Source organism: Gymnodraco acuticeps, unplaced genomic scaffold, assembly GCF_902827175.1.
Source record: "Gymnodraco acuticeps unplaced genomic scaffold, fGymAcu1.1, whole genome shotgun sequence".
NCBI lineage: Eukaryota > Metazoa > Chordata > Actinopteri > Perciformes > Bathydraconidae > Gymnodraco > Gymnodraco acuticeps.
The window spans coordinates 4,274,991-4,299,901 of NW_022990023.1; the positions used below are offsets into that span (position 1 = coordinate 4,274,991).

At 42.2% G+C, this 24,911-nt stretch overlaps 4 protein-coding genes across 7 annotated transcripts; 1 reads left to right on the forward strand and 3 right to left on the reverse strand.

Annotated features, from left to right (window-relative positions):
- Positions 1-396: 396 nt before the first annotated feature.
- On the reverse strand, positions 397-2,774 carry zgc:112496 (uncharacterized protein LOC541336 homolog). Its single transcript, XM_034214792.1, has 6 exons — positions 2,549-2,774; positions 2,321-2,464; positions 1,812-1,905; positions 1,481-1,640; positions 1,087-1,239; positions 397-653 (listed from the first exon to the last, which is right to left on the reverse strand). Exons 2-6 carry the CDS (start codon positions 2,443-2,445, stop codon positions 475-477), a joined length of 711 nt encoding a protein of 236 aa, XP_034070683.1. The 5' UTR covers positions 2,446-2,464; positions 2,549-2,774; the 3' UTR covers positions 397-474.
- On the forward strand, positions 2,671-9,745 carry wdr24 (WD repeat domain 24). 3 transcript variants are annotated; one of them, XM_034214736.1, is made up of 12 exons: positions 2,686-2,743; positions 3,877-3,955; positions 4,127-4,219; positions 4,299-4,783; positions 5,006-5,183; positions 5,314-5,986; positions 6,105-6,214; positions 6,295-6,422; positions 7,657-7,761; positions 7,858-8,195; positions 8,276-8,460; positions 9,084-9,745. In XM_034214736.1, the coding sequence occupies exons 4-12, from the start codon at positions 4,303-4,305 to the stop codon at positions 9,250-9,252; spliced, it is 2,367 nt and encodes a 788-aa protein (XP_034070627.1). In that variant the 5' UTR covers positions 2,686-2,743; positions 3,877-3,955; positions 4,127-4,219; positions 4,299-4,302; the 3' UTR covers positions 9,253-9,745. The 3 variants fall into 3 exon arrangements, with proteins under 3 accessions (XP_034070625.1, XP_034070627.1, XP_034070626.1); XM_034214734.1 differs by lacking the exon at positions 4,127-4,219 and having other exon boundaries at positions 2,671-2,743; XM_034214735.1 differs by lacking the exons at positions 2,686-2,743; positions 4,127-4,219 and adding an exon at positions 2,976-3,055.
- A 3,391-nt stretch (positions 9,746-13,136) lies between these two features.
- Positions 13,137-19,387, reverse strand: anks3 (ankyrin repeat and sterile alpha motif domain containing 3). Of its 2 annotated transcripts, none has more exons than XM_034214747.1 (16): positions 19,238-19,387; positions 18,200-18,390; positions 17,922-18,120; positions 17,602-17,723; positions 17,432-17,513; positions 17,222-17,339; positions 16,993-17,142; positions 16,607-16,735; positions 16,067-16,182; positions 15,828-15,974; positions 15,520-15,644; positions 15,301-15,442; positions 14,674-14,920; positions 14,015-14,086; positions 13,843-13,934; positions 13,137-13,755 (listed from the first exon to the last, which is right to left on the reverse strand). In XM_034214747.1, exons 2-15 carry the CDS (start codon positions 18,364-18,366, stop codon positions 13,852-13,854), a joined length of 1,899 nt encoding a protein of 632 aa, XP_034070638.1. In that variant the 5' UTR covers positions 18,367-18,390; positions 19,238-19,387; the 3' UTR covers positions 13,137-13,755; positions 13,843-13,851. The 2 variants fall into 2 exon arrangements, with proteins under 2 accessions (XP_034070638.1, XP_034070637.1); XM_034214746.1 differs by having other exon boundaries at positions 14,656-14,920.
- Positions 19,388-20,404: 1,017 nt separating this feature from the next.
- cunh8orf33 (chromosome unknown C8orf33 homolog) lies at positions 20,405-24,225 on the reverse strand. Its single transcript, XM_034214779.1, is given in 10 exon segments — positions 20,405-20,533; positions 20,535-20,588; positions 20,590-20,621; positions 20,719-20,865; positions 23,104-23,197; positions 23,277-23,321; positions 23,323-23,463; positions 23,466-23,683; positions 23,686-23,730; positions 24,198-24,225. Coding segments are annotated over 10 exon segments (933 nt in total).
- Positions 24,226-24,911: the final 686 nt, after the last annotated feature.

Consider the following 24,911-nt stretch of genomic DNA (forward strand, 5'->3'; position numbering starts at 1 on the left):
TATTTCACTATTTCACTTTTTTAAAACTATTTTTTTTCTTTTTGTATTACTATTTACTAGCACTATATTTTTCTGTTTATCTGTGTTTTGTGTTGCTCTGTTGGAGAAGCCTGTGACACAAGATTTTCATCGGTATAACTACACTGTAGCTATGTTCACATGACTAAATAAAGAACCTTGAATTTAACCTGATTACTTCCCATTACTTTTGGATTACCTCAATATCAAATTAAAGTTGTAACATTATAATCCTGCTAGTAATTCCCACATTTTAGAAATGTAACAGTAATCAGATTACGTATTTAAGGAAATACAGTACATGTAATCCATTGCTCCCAAACCCTGTTAACGCAAACATTATTAACATGTTCTCCAAAAGACAAAATCTAAATGAACTGTATTTGATATAAAGCCTTTATTAATTTGAAAACAAAAACACTAAAGAAAGTTCATTGTAGAATAATGTAGAAGTGTTCATTTTGTTCTGAGCCTCTTCCCTGGTCTCTGGTCAGCGTCGGGTTCTGAGCGGGTCTTCTTCACTCTCGTCGTCACTTCTTCCTCCTCCAGGAGGGGGATCTGCTGCTGTTTGGCTATAGCCTGCGCCCACAGACACATCTCCACCCTGTGGGGGGTCCAGTCCTGCAGGGGGTCCGCTGAGGGGAGAGGACAGACCACGCATCGGAGGAAAAGTGGATTTTATTGGGCTTCTATTTTTACCAAATCAAGGGGAAAAGACTGAGAGGGTGAACATTTCCTTTGATTTAATGTTGTGCAGCTATAAAACGTTACATCTTTCAGTTTTTATAGCCACTGTTAAAAATTTGAATAAAACTGATTAAACAGGATTCAAATGTACAGTGCTGTGCAAAAAGTATAATTAATAGTCTCAAATTTAATCTAATAAAAAGGCAAACATAAAATATTAAAGGCTTGATTTAAACGCACAGATATGAGGTTTGATCAGACAAGCTAGTCTCTTTATAAGTTAATTGCTTTTTATTTTGTAGAATCATATTTAATGTGCTTTTTTGACAATGTAGAATCCAGATGCACCCACCACCCTTCGTGTCTGCATCATTAGCTCACCTTTGTTTAGTTTCTCAGTGCACTGGACCATTTTGCCCAGGTACAGAGCGTAGTGCTTGGCTGTGTATTGGATGGGCTTCAGGCCCGGGACGCTCTCCATGGCTTCATCTGACATGAACGCAGCCTGTTCTGGAGCTCCTGCCGACAACACAGCTGGAACAAAATGGACAGTCAGTCTTGAGCCAAGCTGAGGGTGGCAACGAGGAGAATACAAACTATTCAAACAGAGAGCAGGGAGTCCCAGCCGCACAGAGGTAGCACACTCACTGAGAGAGAACTCACTTTAAGAGGATCACACAGAGATGTTTTATCAGTGTGAATTCCAAAGCTTTTGTTTGATGAAAGCAGATTGGATTCAGCATGTGCAGAAGCAGAATATAGATGCTGTGCTAACCTGAGGCAGTGGCTGGGCCGACTCCTTTCAGAGAGCTGAGCTCTGCGATGGCTGCCTTCACGTCAGGCAGGAGGCTGAAGGCCTTTCTGGAGCTCCTCTCCACGGTGTCCTCACTGTTGGACGCCACCAGCTGTTGCAGCCTCGGCCTGAACTTCCCTCTCTGCGGAGGAAAAGCACACGAGGCCACTCAAGGACACAGCTGAGGCTCTGTCAGCCTCTTAGTGGCTCTGCATAGCAATACGATATGTCTGAGGAATTATTTGCTGACAACATCTTTTTGTGTTGCAGTTCCTCTGGGATTATTATGGTTTTATGTCTAGATGTCACTCACAGTGAGCTTCCACTCCATCAGTCTCACCAGCTCCGACTGAGTGACATGTTTGTCAGGGCGACTTGAAATGAGTGTCGGCAGCTCCTCTTGGTACCTGACAGCAGATACACACTGGTCAGTTTAAATCTCATGCTCAAAACAAGGAACAACTTCAGAGCTGGAACAATTAGTCAATTAATTGATCAACAGAAAAGTTCATGGCAATTCTTTTGTTGATTCGTTTCAGTCATTTGTCATGCAGAAATAGCTAGACAATTTGATTACATTACTCCACATATATATATATATATATATATATATATATACATATATACATGTACAGATGTTCATCCTTTTATTTCCAGTGAAAACCATGTATATCCAGATGTGTTGATTTAAAATGTTTGTGATAACATGAAAGATTAAGTGTTCCTTCATGTGTTGAGAACATCCTTCTACTCCTTAAGTTAAATCAATTATTTGAAAAGTCTCTTAGATCTATTTTGGAAAATGCAGGAAGAATTATTTACCACTTTTCGAGGTCCAGCAGCTTTCCAGGTTTCTTGCTTTTGGATTTGGCCTCCACTACATCCCAGTATCTCCCAAACACTGTCCTCCATGTGTTTGGTTCCTCACAAGCAAACAGAGAACTCATGGCTGCATGGCACCATCACCTGCAAACATAGACAAACAAAATCAGTTTACAACCTCTATTCTACAGCACTGTGCCATTTATACTAATATATCTATTCAAATACCTCGTTTCAACAAATGCACTGTTCACTTTTAAAGAACAGATGAAAACAGAACAACAAAAAGGTGAAAATCTTCAGAAAACTCCGAATGAATTGTCGTAGTGTCGATGCTTCCGTAACTAGACACGGAATTCTCGCGAGATGACAGGGCAAAATACTACTTCCGGTGCCGCAAGCAGTGAGCAACAGTTTCAGAAGGTTTGTTCTCCTAAAATACTCTATTATTAACCTTGCATAGACATTGTACCCCAGTTGGATATATTATTGTTGTCCGACATAATTGTGAAACTTGAGTCGTGCGCGTTTCGTCTTTGCAAAAGTGCTCGGTAGCTAGGTTAGCCAGCTAGCATTAGCATCACATTCCTGTCATGTTTATGGTGAAAACACTGCAGGAGTTTAGCTGTTAGCAGCCAACAACACGCCCACAGACAAGTGAACAACTTAGAGAAACGTATTCAACCCAATTTCAGAGGAGACTAGACCACCACTTAAGCACAAAACAAAGGGGATGTAAGTAATATTAGGTCAATGTGAATAGTAGCACATGTTACTTAGGGGAGAAGCTCTCAATTTTCGGATCCCTCGTTTTGTCTTGACAGCATCATTATATCTTCAGTTGAGCTAAAGCAGCTATTGGTCAATTCCAGCACGAGGTAGAAATGGGTTAACACAAACCTCAGCACAGCAATACGTTATACAGATGAGACAGAAGTAAACAAACAGAAGGGACAGTATAAAAACCTAAAATGATAATCTGTTGCAAGAAGAAGCGTTCCTATTTCTCCCAGCTAAATGTCGTCCTAGAGACCTTTCATACCTCAGGAATGTCTCCTCTAGGTTCATGTATGTTTCCCTAGGAAATCATCCACAACAATGTATTGCTGCCAAAATAGTTTTTGACTTTTGACATTTTAAATCTCAACATAAACTGCAACTAAGGTATGTTTTCATTAAAGCTTAATCTGTCAATTATTTTATAGATTATTCCTTTTAATAACATTTCCATCCCAGCTCTATTAATGTCTTTAAATAACGTGTCTGATAGTTACCAACATATTCAGTTTAGTGTGGTAAACAAACAGAGAAAAGCAGGGAATATCCATATTAAAGAGGCTGAAACATTATCTCTGAAATGTTTGCATTTAATAATTACTTGAACAATTATTTGATTTGTTTGCGATTATTTTTAATCTAATCAATTAGCTGACTTATTTTAGCAGCTCTACTCCACAGTGGCTAAATAAATTGTTATCATTCAATTGTGATAGACTTAAAATATCTGTCCTAAGTATGAACCCAGATAACATCATGCTGTGTGTTTCTCTCTCTAGTTAATTGGCTCTCATGGGAGCACATGAAGAAGACTCTGTGCTGCAGCAGAAAATAACAACACCGGTGGTTCTTCAACAAGTAAGTTCAAGTTTTATTTTTAGAATGGTAAACACACTTGGAGTATGTTGAATTTAAATCCACTTTTTGTTCCCTCTTCACCAAGCACTGTATACATGTAACATCCTGTAGTGCCATCTTCTGGTGGTTTTCGGAACTGCATAATATATACATTTTACATATTGCTCATAGAATGCTGTAAAAGTTTTCGGGACCCCCTTGAAAACGAGATGGTGCATCTCAAGGGGTTTATCCCAATGAATCAATAAACATTTCTATATAAAGGTAACAAATTCATTTACAGTTCACCTGATGCAACTTTATTGTCTCTGAGCTTGAGTAAAAACATTTTTTTGTGCTGCAGGAACATGGAGAAGATGTCACGGGTGACCACAGCCCTCGGCAGCAGTGCCATCAGTGGCCGAACGATGTTCTGCCACCTGGACGCTCCTGCCAACGCCATCAGCGTGTGCCGTGACGCCTCGCAGGTGGTGGTGGCCGGCCGCAACATCTTCAAGATCTACGCTCTGGAGGAGGATCAGTTTGTGGAGAAGCTGAATCTACGCGTGGGCCGCAAACCCTCGCTCAACTTCAGCTGTGCAGATGTCATGTGGCACCAGATGGAAGAGAACCTGCTGGCCACGGCTGCCACCAACGGGGCGGTGGTCACCTGGAACCTGGGGAAACCGTCCCGTAACAAGCAGGACCAGCTGTTCACGGAGCACAAACGCACCGTCAACAAGGTGTGCTTCCACCCCACAGAGGTGTACATGCTGCTGAGTGGCTCGCAGGATGGCTTCATGAAGTGCTTCGACCTGCGCAAGAAGGAGTCCGTCAGCACGTTCTCAGGTAGGATATTATATGATAAGCCTCAGACCATTAGTATAAAGTGAAATACAACTGCTGAATGTATTGCACAATCTACTTCTATACTTCAGTTTTGCATTTGTATGCGTTTCTTTTCTGGGATTCTGTTTAAACCAGTTTCTGTTATAGCAGAAATAATATCTGGCTGTAGGAAAAATATGAAACAAGCTTGCTTAATTATTTTGTTGATTTTCTTTCTTCCAGGTCAGTCAGAGAGTGTAAGGGACGTCCAGTTCAGCATGAAGGATTATTTCACTTTTGCTGCGTCCTTTGAAAATGGCAACGTCCAGCTGTGGGACATCCGGCGGCCAGACCGCTACGAGCGAATGTTCACCGCTCATACTGGACCCGTGTTCTGCTGCGACTGGCACCCTGATGACAGGTACAAGAAAGTGTGACTCAAACAAACTTAGAAATGAAAGGTTTTCCTGTATCTTGTGTCATAGTAGTGCTTTAGTAGGGTTTTAATTGTAATTCCTAAATGGTTTTCTCTACCGTTACCTTTATTTTAGGGGATGGCTGGCTACTGGCGGCAGGGACAAGATGGTGAAAGTTTGGGACATGACGACCAACCGGGCCAAGGAAATCTTCTGTGTCCAGACCATCGCCTCAGTGGCGCGGGTCAAGTGGCGTCCTGAGAAGAAGTTTCATTTAGCCACCTGCTCCATGATGGTGGATCACAACATCTATGTGTGGGACGTCCGTCGACCTTTCATTCCCTTCGCCACCTTTGAGGAACACAAAGATGTGACCACGGGTATCGTGTGGCGGCATCAACATGACCCTCACTTCCTGCTCTCTGGCTCTAAAGACAGCACTCTGTACCAACACATGTTCAAGGACGCCACTCGTCCCGTGGACAAGGCCAACCCCGAGGGTCTGTGCTTCGGACTGTTTGGGGATTTGGCTTTTGCAGCCAAGGAGAGTCTGATCAGCAGCGACTCCAACAGAAAGCCGTACCCTGGGGGAGACCGCCGCTACCCCATCTTTTTCTTCAAGAAGCCCGACCAGACAGAACAGTTTGCCCATGTGTCGAGCGCCCTCAGTGTCTTTGAGACGGACTTGGACAGTAACTGCATGGACTGGTTTGTCAAGACGGCACAGCTCTACCTCCTCTGTGGGAAGCCTTTCGCAGAGCTCTGTGATCACAACGCCAAAGTGGCCCGGGAGCTCAAAAGGCCTCAGGTCAGACACGGGAACACATCTGTATTCAAAGCTGTAGTACTTTACTTCCATGAATTATACAGTAATTGTCCTTTGCATGTGTTATGAATAACCAATATTTGTCTTCTTTAACACAAAGGTTTCCACAACTTGGACCATGCTGAGAATCATGTTCTCAGACCCAGCAAACCTCACTCCCGGTCCAAACCACCCGCTCAGTAAACTGGGCACCCTGCCTTTAATGAACAGGTAAACTACTATTTCATAGTGCCATTACAAAGACAGCAACACAAGTTATCATCTAATGCTGATGTTCGTTATACTTCCAGTTTCAACATGAAGGAAATGAACTCAGGGATGGGCGCAGAGAGCAGGCTGGAGCGCAGTAAAGGAGAGAGCAGGCAGGACAACAGCCACCTGGAGCCCGGGAACTCGCTCATCAGCAACAATAATGAAGGTGAGAGTGGCCTGATTGTCCTGTAGGGGTGGGCGATATTGAAAAATATAATATCACGATATTTTTCAAGCAGTATCACGATAGACGATATTTATCACGATATTTTTTCATGTCGGTTATTACGGTTATTTTTCAAGTTACTTAAAGTACTTAAATACTTAAGTACAACCACCTACAAGGTAACAAACTAAAATAAAAAGGAGTAACAGACCAAAATACCATTTCAAGCTGGTTTGAATTCTGCAATGAATCCCTGAATGAACAATTCAACAGGAATGTTGATATGGCTTCCTCAGTGTTCAAGTAGGTAGGCCTACACCCTACACAACAAACGTTAACACTGGTTTCTTCACCAAGTAAAGTGCACTTCTTGCTAAATAAAATAAAAATATTCAAGGCACAGTTTCTCAGTATAAAAATTCACTTTCTGTTTTAGGTAGCACTAGCAGTGATGTAACATCAATAAACATGAAAACGAGAGTAAAACATAACTAAGTAGAACATAAAACATCAATGAGGAAAAGTCAATGCCAAACAATTAAAATGTAAACTTTAGACTTGAAGTGCAATCAAAGACTTTAACATAACTGAACATCTGTTTCAAAGGAGAAAAACAATATAAATACCTTATTGATCAAATAAAATATAAGCCAACAGAATCAACCAAGACAATAAATGAAGTGCAATACTGTCTGAATCCTGACTAGACAGCTTGGTTTTTACTAACCGGTATCAGTATGTTGTTACTTCGGCATCATTTTGAAACGTGTATTACAATTAAATCACGGTGAAATAGGTTAATTTTGTCCTAGTTGGTTTCCACCACAGTATTTACATGGATATAAGCCCCGCCCCCTCTCCAGCTTGTCCTGTTTGAATGGCAGGAGTAAACACAGCTGACAGCCGGTTGCGTCCGTTGTGAACGCAGCATAACGCAGTTCAGAAACCACTGTTCTATTGCTTTTAAAGCAACTTCGATATTTTAACAGTATCAGGCGCACGCAGGCCATGGTGGCCGTAGGACGTACAATTATTTTCTGGGCTTCACGGCCAGACCGGCCGTCATGGCCGCCGTGAAAATCCTACCCTGGTGCACTATCACGATAGATATGATATCTCTGAAAAGGCATATCGTGGAGACCTAATATCGTCTCGACGATATATATCATCATATCGCCCACCCCTATTGTCCTGTTTGTATTTTATTAAAGCCATTCGTTTCTTTACCCTTCAGATAACGAGGAGACGGAGGGCAGCGACGGCCAGGCGGAGTATATGTTCGGTGATGCTGAGTTAGATGATGACGACCTCTACTCGATGGAGCACGACAACCAAACAGGTCAGTCACGTCTCTGAGAGTTAGCTTCTGTCAGTGACTGCTGCTTTCCATGCTCAGCACTCTGATGTCTAATCTCTGCTCCTTTTGTCCTACCAGAGGAGCAGGAGTACACGCTGCCTCAGGAGGCCTTCCAGCTGCGACATGAGATCATGGACAACCCGTCGGCTCCAGAGCATCTCCAGCAGGACAAGGCCGACTCCCCGCACGTCAGCGGCAACGAGGCCGAGGTCACGTGTCTGACTCCCATCGAGTCCTTCTCCCTCATCTCCATCTCCCAGCCGCTGTTCACCCCTCAGCTGCCGGCCAGCTTCTTCTGCCCCATTGTGCGCGAGATGCTCAGCTACTACGCCGAAAAAGGCGACGTGCAGATGGCCGTCTCCGTGCTGATCGTCCTCGGGGAACGCATCCGCAAAGAGATCGACGACCTCACGCAGGTCAGTCGTGTGTTGAGATCTTTAGTCCTTACGGCATTGCCGTTTTGAAGATCTCTGACTAAGTTGTGTTTCCATTTCAGGAGCACTGGTACACGTCCTACATCGACCTGCTGCAGAGGTTTGAGTTGTGGAACGTGTCCAATGAGGTGATCAAGTTGAGCACCTGCAGCGCCATCACCTGCCTGAACCAGACGTCCACCACGCTGCACATCAACTGCAGCAACTGCAAGCGGCCAATGAGCAACAGGGGCTGGATCTGTGACAGGTATGTTGTTCACACCAGTTACTTCCTGGAGTCTCCACAGGAATAACATACATTATTACATTCTAAATAGGAAAATACCCTCAAAATGATCAATGACAAACACCACTTTTCTTTCACAATGAACAATCGATTGATGAATTGTGGTAAATGGGGGGGAAAAACTATATCAAAACATCACTTTACAAACACTCAAATGCGTAGTTGTATGCTCCATACTTCCCAAAAGCATGCATTGTCCACTTAATCCTTACTGTTTATTACACTTCCAAATAAATCAATTGGAAGTGTTTTAAATAGTATGATTTATAGCGAAAATGCCTGTGTTTAGGAAGAGCATACACCTGGATAAATGTCTGTTTTTTTCTTTACTGAAATTACAATTTTCTTTGACAATAATTTGTATTATATCTTTATTGAAAAAGACCATGCATAAAAAATACGTTCGTCTCAAAAAGAGAATATATGCTTATATATATATATATATGCTTATACAGGGTGAGTAATTGTTGAACCGTTAATTGTGTGGGTAGAGTATTCCTTTCAATGCCCCCTCTGTACAGAACACTGTATTTATTTAAATCTTTAATAACCCCAGCTCTGACTGATGCCCTGCTCTCCTCCAGGTGCCACCAGTGTGCCAGTGTGTGTGCGGTGTGCCACCACGTGGTGAAGGGGCTGTTTGTGTGGTGTCAGGGCTGCAATCACGGAGGACATCTGGAGCACATCAGGAACTGGCTGAAGAGCAGCGCTCACTGCCCGGCCGGCTGCGGACACCTGTGTGAGTACACCTGAGCCAACCACTGCTCACACAGCTGCTGCTCCGTGGGAGGGGGAGTCGATCCTCACACACACACGGGACAACGGGATGTCTTCATTTCTCCACACTGGCCTGGAGTCTCCCGTCTTTTTGGAAATAAGGACGACTCAAATGTGTGATTAACTGCGTCTAAAGGAGGAAGAGGTTTATATGTGCTTTCCTGGGAAGCCATTCAAACAAATTCACATTTGAATTTGAGCCATTTGTATATAAACTGATGTTACAATAGATATTCAGAAAATATAACAATATTTTTTGTTAAACACACTTGCTGCATTTTACACCGTTTTTAAACCCCTCAGTAAAATCCTGAAGGCTGTACAGGAAGGTTTGACTGTTCATATAAAGTGGATTGTTAATGTTTGTACATATGCTATATCTTATTTTGAAGGGCTGTAGATAAAGAATTAATTTATATGGGAAATAGCTCTCTTCAAACAATACAATAAAGCAATACACTTGAACTTGTGGTGGATCAATGCAGTCTGTTTTGTGTTTAAAATATAATAGATTATATTATTAGTATTTCTGAGGTTTTGAAGTGTGACTATTATTGTTTAAAAGGACACAAAAGCACAAACTGAGGGTTGAAGGAGAGAGCTTGGATAACAGCTTCAGCTCTCTGAGGGCAAGATGAAGTGGAAAACATTTTCTAAACGCAGTGTACACTGTGTGTGGCTAAAATACATTTTGCTGCTGCATTACATTGCTTCGTGAGGGTACTGTTATATTTTTCCTAAACTAAAGCCCAGCTTCAAATCTATATCAGATAACAGTTGTAATAAAACAGCATGTAACATTTTGTTACTTACATTCTGCTAATAGCTATTAATGATTATGTTACCATTTCAAATCATGGCTCTTTTTAAAGGGACCCTATAATGCTCATTTTCAGGTTCATTTAGTGTCTCTACTGTGACATGTCTCCATGCTTTAATGTTCAAAAAGCCCTCAAACTGCCTGTGTTGCAGCACCTCTTTTCACCCTCTGTCTGAAACCAGAGCCCTGTCTGCTCTGATTGGTTGGCTGGCCGGCTCTGTTGTGATTGGTCAACAGCTTAGAGATGTCCTACCCCTTAGCCTATAACCTACCATGTGCTCGAGCACTAGCCAATAAAAGTAACAGTGTTACGTAGTGATGTCACTTGTTATGGAAGTAAACAAAGGAGTGCCGAATTATCCCTTAACTTCCCTTCAGTGTTTACATAGCTTTTCTCAGTCATTGTGAACTGAATCCAGGTCAGTGTGACTTCCACTGAGCTTCATATATTCATTCAGCTGCACAGTACCTCTCCCCCTCTCAGATCAGTTTCAGTGGAGCACTCAGGATAAAAGTGTTGCTCGACGGTAACCTCGGTGAGAGGAACTACTTATTCATTTCCCCCAACTACACTTTGCTCTTTTTGGGCCAGAAATCCTAACTGGCAGCCCGCCAACATCTCTAGCCTGAAGTCCAGGTCAGTGTGCAGCCTGTCATCGTTAGTACAGCTCACCACCGCTCAGATAAACAACAGATAAGTGTGGAAACCAACAGAGACTACTTCTGTCCAGATAACCTGAGAGCAGCTTCCCTGTCCGTTACAGCCCAGCACTGTGGAGCCTGAAGGCAACACGATGGAGGATTTCACAAACTGTCAGTCATGGAATAGGTAGTTTAATCCTTCTTAGAAAGTGGTAACAGCAAAGTGTGGACATATTCTGTTACCATTCCAAATCTTGCTCTTCAAATGTTACTTAAGTACAAGTATTGGAATCAAAATATACAATAGTACTAAAAGTACCCATTATGGAATAACATATTTTATTTCATTGGATTTTAATTAGTCATTTAATGTGTTCATCATTTTAATTTTGCAGTGAGCAAAGGGATACTGCCATGTATCTTCATCTATAATACTATATCATTTACATTTGTCTGTTTATAATATCAACCTGCAAAATAACTAGTAACTAATGTTGTCAAATCAATGTCAAAGAGTAAAATGCACAACATTTGCTTCCCAGTTATAATGGAGTAGAAGTATAACGTAACATAAAATGGAAATACTAATATAGCTCAGTAAATGTACTTAGCTACTTTACAACACTGCAATTAAGTTGTCAGATTTACTGGCAGACCCTCGTGACATGAGTAAATCATCACTTAGAGATAGAGAATATTTGATCGGTGCAGCTACTCTCAGCACTAATTATGTATCTGATTTATGTTACAAGTGTTTGTCACCCTTATTTACGACATATTTTAGAGTAATGTCTATTAGTTCACCATATTTTCCATGAATAACTGCACAGTTGTCCTGTCCATCATGAGAGCCAGAGTAGTGATGTAGGAGTCTGTGCTCATTTTAAACCTGCAGGCTTCAGGCTGCTGTTCCTGGATCAGCTGCTGGAGCTCAACTCAGCCAACATCCGCACCGAGCCAAGCTTGTTAACAGAGCAGCGGCTGCCCCCACATCGATTCACCGCCAAGGCCCGGGCGTTTCAGATGTCAGTGAGCAGCAGTCAGGAGGGGAATCCCTGACCCACGAGGCCACAAATTAAATGTTGACATCAATAGAGCCAGATAACTCTGAGCCACTCGATTAGTTGAGACAGTATAAAGTCCAGAAGGGAAGCCAAGGCAATATTAAGTGTGTTAGAGACTGTAGAATATTTAGTAAATATATAGCACAAACCTGCTGAAGTTGAATACAGAGCTCAACAAGCACTATAAATCACATTGGATTATGTCTTAACACATTTTTGTCAAAGCTAGAGACTGAAATATTAAAGAGGCACAAATATAATGCATTGTGAACTGATGTCGGCACCACAAAGTCATAAATAATGCTTTGGTTTTCAGCTGTTTTTCCAAAAAGTTGTACCATTTTACAGGATTCCTGGATATGCAAACAAAAAACAAAAAAATCTAGTTTCTTCAGCACTAGTGGAACAGCCCCTAACATGTTGTCATAATGCATTATTTGGTTACATTTAACACCCAATTCACCTTGGAAATCTTTGATGTATGGATCTCTTCTCTACTGTTTCAATCATTTTGATGTGTGCGCAACCGCTCCTTTTTCCTCCCTGCTCTAAATACAAATTTTTGGGACTTCTGTGCAGATATTTTCTTCAAGCTTCTCATTACAAATTCTCTCATTTGTTTTCAGATAAGGATATTCAAACCAGTCTCACGGCATTTCGTGCTATAGTCACGAAATTCATGTAATCTATTGATTCGTTTTCACCAACACGCATTTTCGCATTTTTTTCGTGTCACACAGAACGATTTTGAAAGCAATGTATTTCTATTGGTAGTATGTTTCGTGCCTGCAGCACGTCTTTTTGTCTGGTCGGGTCTTGGAATACCAGAAGCTGTGTGGTTCATAAAAACATGTTCTTACTCAATATCTTACCCTAAGCCTAACCCTTTTATTTTAAATTGTATAATGTCGGAATTGTTTTGCCGTCCGCGAGGAAAAGAAATGGGGCTCAGAGCCTCCGAATACTGAAATCTGTATTTTTTTCCCTTCTAATTTGTTATTATTTGGGGCAGGCACGAAACATACTACCAATAGAAATACATTGCGTCTAAAATCGTTCTGTGTCAGAATACTGAAATCTGTATTTTTTTTTAAATCTGTTTTTCCTTCTAATTTGTTATTATTTACATTGCTTTTAAAATCGTTCTGTGTGACACGAAAAATAAATAATTTCGTGACTATAACACGAAATGCTGTGAGACTGTGTTGGGATATTAGGCTGTCTGTTTTACAAGAATGTGCTGATTTAATCACTGATTACATCCCAGTAAGCCTTTACATTTAATAAAATAACATCTGTTCTATATCTCAATATAAACAAATAGGATCCACCCATTACTTTCAGTACTTTATTTTTATTTCAAATACAATCAAGCATTATGTCATTTTAAAAGTTTGGGAGAATTTCATGGTAAGACAGATCACATTGAATAATATACTAACCATTGATGTAAATGATAAACTGACAGGTTTCAATAATTTCTCCTATAAATTCATTCAACAGGACAATATACTCAAACAGCAAACAACAAGATTTCATTCAAGTCTGCTCAACGTTTTAAAACTACTTTTTCTAACTTTGACTGCATTAAAGAAGTGTACCTCTTCGGCTTGTGGCTTGACACAATTTAACCACATTTCATGTTAGAAGAGAGAACATCTTTTAGGAACATTTCACAGTTTTACAACCTCTGATCCGCGACCAGTCTCTTTCTCTGTTTCCTCTACTGGAGTCGTAAACATCACAGCGAGCGAACGTCTGCTTCCTGTTTGTCTTCCCTCTGCTGTCACACCTGGCCAGCTCTGGTCCTTCAGCCAATCGCGGAGGAGCAGCAGGTCAGCTGATTCTCTCCGAGCCGCTCTGGCCCGGCCTCGTCTTTGGCCTTCTCTCGTTTCAGTGAGATTGTTCAGGGTGGTGAGATCACCCTCCGTCAAATGATTGGCAAAAAAGCCTCTGCAAAGTCAAGAAACTGAGGTTATATTCTTTTAGGTTTTACCGTTCAGCACTTTTATCTAGCACCATTTTGTTGTAGTGACTCACCTGTTGAAGTTAAGGCCGCTCCCAGCTGTCTGAGACTTTTTCGGGGGCGCTCAGTCTCCTCAGACTCTGCAGCACCGTTTGCAGAGTCCCCGCTGTGAACATGAAACGAGCATTAGACGACATAAATGATGGCACAAAACCAAAAGGCTCACTGAGCTTTACGCCGTCTTACCCAGTTCTTCTTCATGGGAATCCAGCTTCTTCAGCAGCTCTGCCACAGTGGAGCGAGTCAGGCCCTCCCCGGCTGCAACCACAAGGAAAATCATGAATTCAATAAATCACAACATGTAAAAAAGGTGCAGGGCTGGACCGAATATGTTTCTTTTCGCATCGGAAGATTCTATTGAGGTTTTAAAATTTTGTTTTACATTTTTGTCCCTACACATTGATTTTCTTGTAGTTGTACAAATGTAACTTTTGGAGCTGTTCCTTTGTGTACAGAAAGCACGAGAGCAGCGCGTTTTTGGACTGCAGTGAAAATGTTGTTTTGGAAAGTCTAAACGTTGAACAGTATGGATTAAAACTGAAAATGTTGTGGGATAAAAACATTTTGGGAAGGGTTGCCCCAATCTTTTTCCAATAAATGATTACATTTGGACTTTACAACACTGGAAATGTTGAATCACAAAGTCAGAAATCAATGGAATCCAATTCAATAAATAGTATAGACAAAACATTTTATTGTAGTCTAACCTTCACTGGTTTTCATAGAATAAAAAGAGATGTAGAATACAGCATTTGAATGTATAGACTTTGAGCTTCAAACTACTTTTTACAGCCCTAAAAAGGTGTGTTTCCTGCACTTGAACTCACCTTTCACACCATTGTCACCTTTAGTTTGATCTTCCGCGCCCCTATACGAGCTGTCAGCAGCGATGTAGACGAGCAGGTCAGCGCTGCAGGCCCGGGTCCTGGCGAGCGTGGCGTTCATCTCCTGAGAGAGCCGGTGGTTCTCCACCAGCTCGCCGTGGACCCTGCTCCACGCCATCTTGTCCTCCATCAGACATCCCTCCATCACCGTGCGCAGCTCCTTCTCCTGAGACACCTGGCTCTGCAGGCTCTCCGCCTCCTCACAGTGCTGCACGGAGACACAGTTGGGTTGATAGTTGATTATTTTTTATTATATATATGTTTTGAAGACACTTACATCGATAAGAACCACAGTTACAAATGTTCAACAGTTCAAAGCTACTAGCGTTCAGCCTCTACTATTGTACATCAATTGACAAGCCATACATAGCTGACCTTCACTTGAAGGCGTACAATATTTAAACCACAATTATAACCAAAACAGGCCATGTAGCCAAAATGTAACTGAGTATTGTACAGACTAACAGGACAAAACAAAAAGAAATAATAACAAAACGGTACAAAGATAAAAACAAAATATATAATGAAGAGGGAGAAGGACTTCTGTCTATTTTTGTACAGAAGTTACAGAGAGAGTTTTGTAGTTACTTTGTGGAGCTGAATGGCCATTTCCTGCATCTCCGCTTCCAGCTTGTCGGCGTACGCCTGTTCCAGAGCGTCGCCGGGGGGGCGGGCGCTGCTGTGCCACCTCGCTATCGCCGAGGCCATCCGCCGCTTTGGTCCAAACAGTCTGCAGAGCAAAGGATGAGTCAGATTTTTCTGCCATGAGAAAACAACACACTGAGGAATTGAGAAAGAGCCTCTTACGTGATCCCTATTTCTTTGAGATCATTTTCAGTCAGCGTGAGAAATATCCGCAGGTCGATGTCCTGCTCCTCGAGCACGGGGAGGTACTTCGAGAAACCGATTTGTTCCAGGAACTCTGTCAGATCCTACAGGAAGAAGACTTCAGAGTAAACTGGCTATACATCTCACACCTAGGTTATTATTGTAAACTGAAAGCTACTCTAAGGCTAAAATATAAAATATAATTATACCTTTCAGAAAAAACACTAAACTATTATAACCTTGCCACACATCATTACTAATCATAATTCAGACAAATGAGCGCATGCCTTGGGACCAGTGTATGAAGGAGGGAGAACGACTTGTGAGAGCATCGCACTGTTTCCTGAATCGCTGCCGCCATGGCGACTCTTTCCTTTTGAGTGATGGCCCTTATTCACTCGGCGAGAGACGCTCTTCTTGCACGAGTCAGAGTCCTGGTGGAGAGGAACAGACAGGGGGTCACGGAGAGATGTCTCAATAAAAGGCGTTTGACTCTGAATCAGCGGGTGACCTCGCTCTTGTTCACCTCGTTGCTCTCCACCGAGCCCTCCCAGCTGAGGCCCACGACGTGAGGAAGACCCTCGCTGCTGCTGCTGCTGCTCTTCATGGTCGGCATGTCGTTGTCTAGGAATGGACTGTCATCTGTGGAGGGATCAGGAAATATTGAATTACTTTTGGCAGACCCAAGGACATTGTAGCTCAGGAGGACATTACTTAATATACAATGCAGTCGTTCTTCCAAAGAATACTGGTTACATACTTTAGATTAAGGCTGGGTAATATGTCGATTAAAAATGGGACAAGATATCGTCTCAGAGTTTAGATATCATAATTATGTAAGTATTGCCTTTTTCTGGTTTTAAAGGCTCCATTACAGACGGACTGTGCAAGCTCTTCATTTGATCAACAAAACTGATCATTTATCAGCTTTCTCATGGTGTGAATATTGTATGAAAGCACTAATCATAAGCTCTTCAATATCATGATAACAAATATTGTGAGATTTGTTTTTCTCCATCACGCCCAGCCCTATCTCAGATGCCACAAACGCTGGTAGTCCTCTCACCTCTGCTGCTGTTGCTGCTCTGGCCGTCCAGCTCGTTGATGGGCGAGGTCACGTCACGGTAACAGATGCCGTCGCTTTGTTCGCCGATGTCACCCAACGCAATGTAGCCTGGCGCTGCTGCAGGAGGCTCTGAGGAGAAAAGCAGGCATTCATGTCTCCTTCTGCTACTCCAACCTCTAGTTATCGTGCTAAAAGTAACAGATTTGTATACAGAATAAAACCCAAGTCCTTAATTGCCAAGACATTCTAGCTGTAAACAAAGTAAGTGTCAATCAATCTCCTTAATGCATGATTGTATTTATTTTTTCTATATACTTGTGTGTAATTGGACTAACTAGAGTCTCTATGCTACATGTATGGATGCAGGATATCTTATGTGACACTACCACACAGTTTGCTGGAGCCTCCTACTCGGAACTTGTCGATGGCCTTGGGTCCGTCATGGATGCTAACGCCTTTAGCTCGGGTTCGACTCGGCCTGACCCGCGGCGGGGCGCTGTCCGAGTCCTCAGAGGAGCTCAGGTCCTCAAAATGTCCTTAACAAGTTGGAAAAGAAACTAAGTAAGAAATAAAAGACAGAAAAGATGTGTTGTAAAATCTATTTTAACAAAGTACCTGGTTTGATCCTAGGAGAGCGTGAGTCGATGAGGCTGACGATCTTGGTGTAGCCGTACAGCATGGCGAGGGCTCGGGCCGTCTCTCCTTTAGAGTTGCGTTCATCTATTTTAACTTTCTGTGAATTATTCAAAGAAAGTCAAGACGGTAAGGAATCCTCTTCGTTGTGAAATGTCATTGACTGTGGCTAGTTGCGTGCACATCACTCACATGATCGAGCAGGTACTGAACAATGATTTCATGTCCAGAAGCCGCAGCCTCCATCAGGGTGGTGAAACCAGACAATGGCTCCCTGTGGAAGACATAGGGTTAGGGTAAGGTCATAGAAAGCTATCTGATTGGTAAGTTTCAGTACGTTTGGGATACATGAAGCCACTGACTTGACATTGGCGTCAGCGTTGTTATCCAGCAGGAAGCGGACCATCTGCTGGTGTCCGGTGCTGGTGCAGTGGAACAGAGCCGTCCAGCCTCGAGTGTCCTTCAGCTCCAACTCAGCGCCATGCTTTTGGGGTAAAAATTATTAAAACTTTAAATAACAAAATGTCAAAACGTAAATCAAGAAAAGACAAAAACGTTCTTCTATCGGTATGATGTCTAAGCTAAGAGATGCTTGAACTTTAGCCTATGACTTTGTTACCAGATTTGTTTGCATTAAATATACAAACAAAACGACATTGCATGGCATGAACTGACTTATTACCTGGAGCAGAAAGTATGCGATACTCTCATTCCCACAGCTGGCTGCCAGCATCAGGGGGGTCAGACCTTTGGCAGTCGTAGCATTCACATTCACACCGGCCTCCAGGAGGAGATTTGCGATGTTGTCATGGCCGATGTAAGAGGCATACATCAGTGGGGTCCATCCTCCAATGTTCTTCCCATTCAGGTCCACCTCACGCCTATAAACACACAAGACCATAGTCAACAAACAGTTAAATCTAGTTATATTTGTACGATCTTTAATATTGGAGCACCCACTCTTTGATGCACCCTGACACCACGTCGTACTGGCCGATGGAGCAGGCGGTGTGGAGGTCCAGAGGGATGTCCAGCTCCTCGGGGCGGACCAGGAAGTCCCCGAGCCACATGGAGAGGCTGGCCCCCAGCTGGTCCGACTCACTGGCTTCATCACTGAGCTCAGACATCTTCTACCTCCTCCCTCCACACAGCTAAAAGACCAGAGTTACGTTTATAATGCACACACAAATAATCCTTTTCATTTTCAGATTACATTCCCCTGAGTTACTCCCAATTTTGTCCCAGGAGATTTCAATTAGACATCCTTTCCTTAGAATCACATCATGTATTTTCAGAACCATGATTTACATCTCTTACATTGTCTTGGAAACATTTTTAAAAGCATATTTACAAACATTTGATTCCATTTATTTTAACATTAAATAAAGTAGGAGTCCCCCTGAGGTGTCTCGTACTCTTCAACAACACATCTCTCTTTAACATGTCCTAGTTTTTTTTTTAACATAACAAAAGCTGCCACTCCCTCTCTCTGTATTTACCATACTTTACCATAGTGACCATTGTTCTCCTAAATCTGTTTGGGGGCAACAAAGCCATCAAACATATTCTCAAATTCAGTTTACACACGGGTGATGTCAAGGCAATACACAGAGTTGAAATTGTTCTAATGCTACCTTGGTGGAATACATGTCCTTCTAACTGTGATTCTTCCTTCTTTCCAAAGTATTATTATATTAAGCGTTTTAACCAACATGATCACATATTTAATCTTTGCCTGGTACAGTCTTCCTACAGTTTTATCCTCCTTATTTTATCATCTCATGACAAAAGGGACATTTTGTTCATCCTCTATTTTTCCTTTTAGCATCCAATTATTCTCTTTAGTTAGCTCAGTGTTAGCTTCACCGTTATCCGTGTATGAACTTTTCCCTATCACACACCTACCTAAAAAACTACAGATAACACTAGTTAACCAAACGACACACTAAATAATCAAATATTTAACAAGATATGCGAATGTCAAGAGTTAAAACTTACATTCAGCAGGTAATTTAGAGTTAGTTCTCAGCGGGTGAAACTTTTTTGTTTGGTGTGTCACACTCAAATGCGCTCGTGTTGAAACCATACCACGCCCTTTCCTGTGTGAAAGATGCTGCTTATCTTTTTTCACTGCACAATCACGATTTAAATATGAATAAAATGGCTTAAATTAGTGGCTTTAATATGTATAATTGTAATATACAAGCGGCCGAGATGGGTTTCTCCGCAGGGTGGCTGGTGTCTCCCTTAGGGATAAGGTGAGAAGTTCGGTCATCAGGGAGGGACTCGGAGTTGAGCCGCTCCTCCTTCGCGTCGAAAGGAGCCAGTTGAGGTGGTTCGGGCACCTAGTTAGGATGCCACCTGGGCGCCTCCCTAGGGAGGTGTTCCAGGCACGTCCAGCTGGGAAGAGACCAAGGGGTAGACCTAGGACCAGGTGGAGGGATTATATCTCTTCGCTGGCCTGGGAGCGCCTTGGGATCCCCCAGTCAGAGCTGGTTGATGTCGCCAGGGAAAAGAAAGTTTGGGGCTCTCTGCTGGAACTGCTACCCCCGCGACCCGACCACGGATAAGCGGGAGAAGATGGATGGATGGATGGATGTAATATGCTTTCGTGAACCAGTAGATTTCTGTCATATGTTGGTCCTGTCTACACTGCTACACTGTTTACATTACATGTTACTTGTTAGACGCTTTTATCCAAAGCGACTTACATACTCAATACTGTGGGCAATCCCCACAGGAGCAATTTGGGGTGAAGTGTCTTGCACAGGGACACAACGACATGCTGACTGCAGTGGGGTTTGAACCTGTTCTCCCCTGATCCGAAACACCAACGCACTAGTCCACTGCGCCACACGCCTCCACATTGATTCTGGAATACTCCCACTATGATAATGTATTGTTTTTGTTTTAATCCACTCTACTTCCCTAAAACTCAATACTGTATCATCAATTTGATCTAATTAACAAATCTACATTTTCAAAGCAGAAACAACCCTTTTTTTATTTTTGAAAACTTAATTAAACAAATGAAACACGACCACACACACATTAAAAAAAATACATTATTTAGATTCACGTATATGTGTATCTTCAATGCATCCCCACGGTCACAGTTCCTCATCGTGTATGGTGAAACGTGTCTTCAGGTAGAAATCAGATAAATCAGATAAAATCGAGCGAAAACTCCTCCTTTGATGGAGTAAAGACACAAGCTGACTTCTCCTCTTGCGTCTGTGCTTTCAGGTCTTTATCCTGGGCTTCAGGTTGTTTCAGGTTATCCTCTGTGGAGGGTTGTCTGGGTTTTTACGTCAGCTCTCCGGTGGAAAACAGACTTCTTTGGAGTGTCTGGACACTTCTTTGACCTTAGCTGAGGCAAGCTCTGTTGGGAAGGGAGAAATCTGTCAATTAACAGCACTTGGACATATCATTACATTCCCTACACAGTTCATGAATATGTTTTACTGCAATCCACTCACCGGTTTTGATAAGTTTGTGCTGCTTGCTTTTCTCCTGGTCCATTTTCTTCCTGTAATCTCCGGTCATGGCTCTCATCACCTGCCTCTTCTTGGCCAGAGGAGCTTTGGTGCTTCGCAGAGTCTTCAGGGCTCGAGAGGCTTCATCCTCTGCAGGGAGAAAATACGGTATTAACATGTGGGCTGTATCTAGATACGCTATATTTACGCATTTACCTCCTTTTGAAATAATTGTATCAAGTGGTTCGTACTGTAGTTTTTTTCTATATTTCATATCATTTCTTGGCTGCTAGTTCACCTCCTTGTATTGTGCTGCTACTATGCTTATTTTTCATCATGGCTGTTGTACTTATTTGACTGTATCTGTGTTCGCCTCAATTATTTAACATGTTGGCCTACTTATTTTATTTTTTGCTTTCATCTGCACTGTTTGCTGCTGTATCACTGGTAAATGTCCCCTCTGTGGGTTGTATAAAGGATTTCTGATTCTGGTTCCAATCACTAGGACCTGGTTGCCTAGTTATGGCTTTTTATTCCTGTTTTTATGGTCATTCAAGTCTATTTTCCCTTATTGTGAAGATCTTCTGCTGCACTGTTTGTATGAAAGGTGCTATACAAGTTAAGATAAGTGTATTGATTACCTGTGCACATCAACACATGGTCTGAGAAGTCATATTTTGTGTGACCAGAGGCCTGTACTATGAATCCAGTTCAACATACCCATGATATGTTTGAGTTACCCGGCTTACCTAATCCAAAACAAACGCGCTCTCGCTAAGCGGTCCTACGGCGCTGGTTATCAACTCGGTAACTGAAGCCAGGGTTTCTCTGTCCGGCTGAGAGCGCGTTCACATGAAAGGGGCGGGGCTAGCAACATTTGACCAATCACAAACATGGAGATGCGTGTACTGAAAGCGCAGCATCATACTTCCTGAATGAAAAGTGAACTATAATATTAGACAAATATGAAGAAGTTAAACTTTAAACATCCATGACTTAACCAGCAACATAGCTGCACCTGCAAGGTGAATACAGCTGGCAAAAGAAAAAGTGTTTGAATGCCCACATTAACAGGTTTATGATATCACTGCCCCGTCTAAGACACGAGTGGATCTGACTTTAATTACATTTGACTCGAGTGTTTCGTCAACTTAATGTGTTGCTTAAAATAATACTTCTGCATACAGTATGTGACACTGTGAGTGTTGCACGGCCAGATACGGCTCAGCTGACTCAGATAAGGAGATATATGATACATTATGAGGTGATATGAGGTGATATGAATGATAATGGGGACACCATACGACGTCTGCACTCAATTGTGCCGCGGACTGTACATAATGTTACTTGATCCGGTTTACTTATGTTGTGGCAGATATTTAAGTAAGCTTTCTTAACGCTAATCTTAGTCAGATTGCTCTGAAGATGGGAGGTGATATTCTATTAATTTCGTCTTTCCTGCAACGGCAGTTTTTCTGTATTTCCTTTCTCCTGTAATATGACTTGATCGCTTTAAACTCCACACACTGAGCTCTGATTGGTCAGCAGGCAGTGCTTTCACTGAGTTAATCTCATTTTGGGAAGCGATGCTCGCTTCAAAAGTTGAGCAATGTTCAACTTTTGGCGCCTCGGCAGAAGCGTCAGCCAATGAAATCCCGTTTATGCAAATCTGCCAGTACAAGCGCTAGCCAATCAAACCACACAGCAGCGTGCGTGGTTGGCGCTTGGGCGTGTCTGAAGCTTGGGGATTTTTTTGCGAGCAACGCGACCAACAACCAATCACCTGAATCTCCCGCCCCCGACATACAAAGCAATAGCAATGTTTAAAACGAAGTAAACTGGATATAAACTCCCCAAAACAGGCGAAAACCTACCAGTTTCACCCCACTGTCTCTGCCACCTCCCTCCATGCCTCGCTCCTCCGGTTTGTATCCCAGTAGATGAACAGAGACTGATCATACAGCACCGGGTGATTCACTACCGCTACAATGAATTTTCCCTCCATTTTTTGGAATATGAGGAAATGACCTGCGTAGTCTCTCCCAGCATACACGCGGTTTGATTGGCTAGCGCTTTGTACTGGCAGATTTGCATAAACGGGATTTCATTGGCTGACGCTTCTGCCGAGGCGCCAAAAGTTGAACATTGCTCAACTTTTGAAGCTTGCAACGCCAGCAACGCTCCACGTCGCTTCCCAAAATGCAATTCTGCTAAAAGTGACGTCACCCCATTCAAAGTGAATGGGCAGAAGCGTTGGAAGCTTCAACGCACGCCGCTGTGTGGACGGGCCGTTAGGATCGTAAACCCAGAGTTTTCCCTGAAGTTAGCTAAGCGAAAATCCGGCTTCGTAGTATAGGCCTCTGGTGAGATGGAAGGTAAACGACTCACTCTGTTTGGGTGGTGACTTTCTGGGACTATCATTCCTGACTCCAGCTGCTCGGATGCACCAGTCCAGCTGCCTGTTCAGCTGCTCCTCCGCACTCTGAAACACACAAACATCTAATTCACATATCCACTGGGACACACTATGATCACTTTGAGGGAAATCACTTCATACTGACCAGCGCTGTGTCCTCGCCTCCTTCACTCCCCTCAGCTGAACTTGGTTGTCTTCTGTCCCTCCGTCTTATCTGCAGGGTTTTTCTTCCCAGATTTATTTTTCTTCTTCTTCTGCTTTGCTTCTGATTGCTACGGGGGAGAGATGACCTCCTGCAACAGGGGAGGCTTTTCCTCTTGGACACACGGGCTGGGCTGCCTGTAGAGGAAGTGGTCTCCGTTGTGTCCATGTTTTCCACAGGAGGTAGTTGAAAGTTGAAGGTAAATGCAGAGCTCTGTCCTGTAAAGGATATCTGACTCTCTGCTGGTTCAGTCCCCTCTGATGGAGAGGTTTTCTCCTGAAGTGCTGGAGATGTGTCACAGAGGAAGTCAAATTTAAAGGTGTTGTCACTTGGAGACAAGATGGGCTTCCAGCTCTGTCGTCAACAGGAGTGGAGCCGTTTGCCTTTGGTTCAATATCTGTTGAATGAATGCACAAACATTAAGATGACTACCTCTAAGTCAATGACTTTGCATTAGTTATATTATATATACATTACACGCATGTAAAGCATAATTGATGATCAACTTTAAAGCCCACAACTGAATCAAGTTCATTTCAGTTAAATACAATTTAAGAAATATGTTCGAAAAAAAGAAACTGCACACATCATTATTATAATTTACAACAATGTAAATTATAATAATTCAGAAAAATGTGATCTATGGTTAGGTTTTGTGAACAGCAAGAACAATATATATCCGAATGTTAATTCAAATGTACGGTAAAAATAAATACAGGCAAAACTCTGCCTGAGTATTGCGTAATTGTGCACAATCTGATAGTGCTGTTCTGAGATCATAGGAGGAACACACATGCATTTACAGAAAGGATCTTATAAACATCATGCAGTTCATGCTGCGATGATTTGTAAGGTTTAATGTACCCATGAAAAGCAGCCTCTGCTCGGTCATTCTGATTCTGTCGCAGGTTTCAGCTGAAAGAGGTCGGAAATATTTACCTCGACGTTTCAGGGATAAACAAAACTTAGCGAAACAGGCTCAAGTTTTCAGAAAACATTTATAATAGACTTCTATTTATTTTCCGTAATATCATGTTGAGTTCATAACAGGTTTTTCATTTGCGTCAACTTACCAGCGGTGTGTAACCCAATAATCGGTCCGTCTGGGAATCTTTCCCCAGCGCGAATGGTTCCGCTTGCTGGTGTTCTCCTGATCCAGTTAGTGTAGTGAGTGACTTAGGAAAAAACACTATTTCAATCAATACAAACTTAAAGACACAGACTTTACAGACGCATTTGATGTATTTTATAAATTAAAAATTAAAAAAAGACAAGGAGATTTTGGTAAATTATGATAAAATGCTCTAAAAGTTTAATTTCTAGCTTTCTATCTTTCACAGCCTCAGAAATAAGAACAAACTCAAAAAAACTTACAAGAGAGTATAAACAGATGTAAGCCATACAAAAATGAAAAAAGTAAAAAACCAATCAAAAACAATTTAAAGCAAACAAAAGCTGCATTGACTGTGTGGCGAAATGTAACTAATGTAATGTAATTGATCAGACATGTAACTTGTGACTTAAAATCAAACAAGATGAATGTGTCACCACCTGTCACTGACCACACCAATCATTGAT

Bases quoted from the DNA above. Each gene is read 5' to 3' on its own strand.
- zgc:112496 (XM_034214792.1), bottom strand. From the start codon at position 2,445: ATGAGTTCTCTGTTTGCTTGTGAGGAACCAAACACATGGAGGACAGTG. The intron at 1,641-1,811 runs GTGAGTGACATC...TTTCCTCCGCAG, and splicing joins TGATGGAGTGGAAGCTCACT to AGAGGGAAGTTCAGGCCGAG. The intron at 1,240-1,480 runs GTTAGCACAGCA...ATTTTGTTCCAG, and splicing joins CGGCCCAGCCACTGCCTCAG to CTGTGTTGTCGGCAGGAGCT.
- wdr24 (XM_034214734.1), top strand. From the start codon at position 4,303: ATGGAGAAGATGTCACGGGTGACCACAGCCCTCGGCAGCAGTGCCATC. The intron at 5,987-6,104 runs GTCAGACACGGG...TTTAACACAAAG, and splicing joins GGGAGCTCAAAAGGCCTCAG to GTTTCCACAACTTGGACCAT. The intron at 6,423-7,656 runs GTGAGAGTGGCC...TTTACCCTTCAG, and splicing joins CATCAGCAACAATAATGAAG to ATAACGAGGAGACGGAGGGC.
- anks3 (XM_034214746.1), bottom strand. From the start codon at position 18,366: ATGTCTGAGCTCAGTGATGAAGCCAGTGAGTCGGACCAGCTGGGGGCC. The intron at 16,183-16,606 runs GTGAGAGGACTA...ATCCCTCCACAG, and splicing joins GAGCAGCAACAGCAGCAGAG to ATGACAGTCCATTCCTAGAC. The intron at 15,975-16,066 runs GTGAACAAGAGC...CCTCTCCACCAG, and splicing joins GCTCGGTGGAGAGCAACGAG to GACTCTGACTCGTGCAAGAA.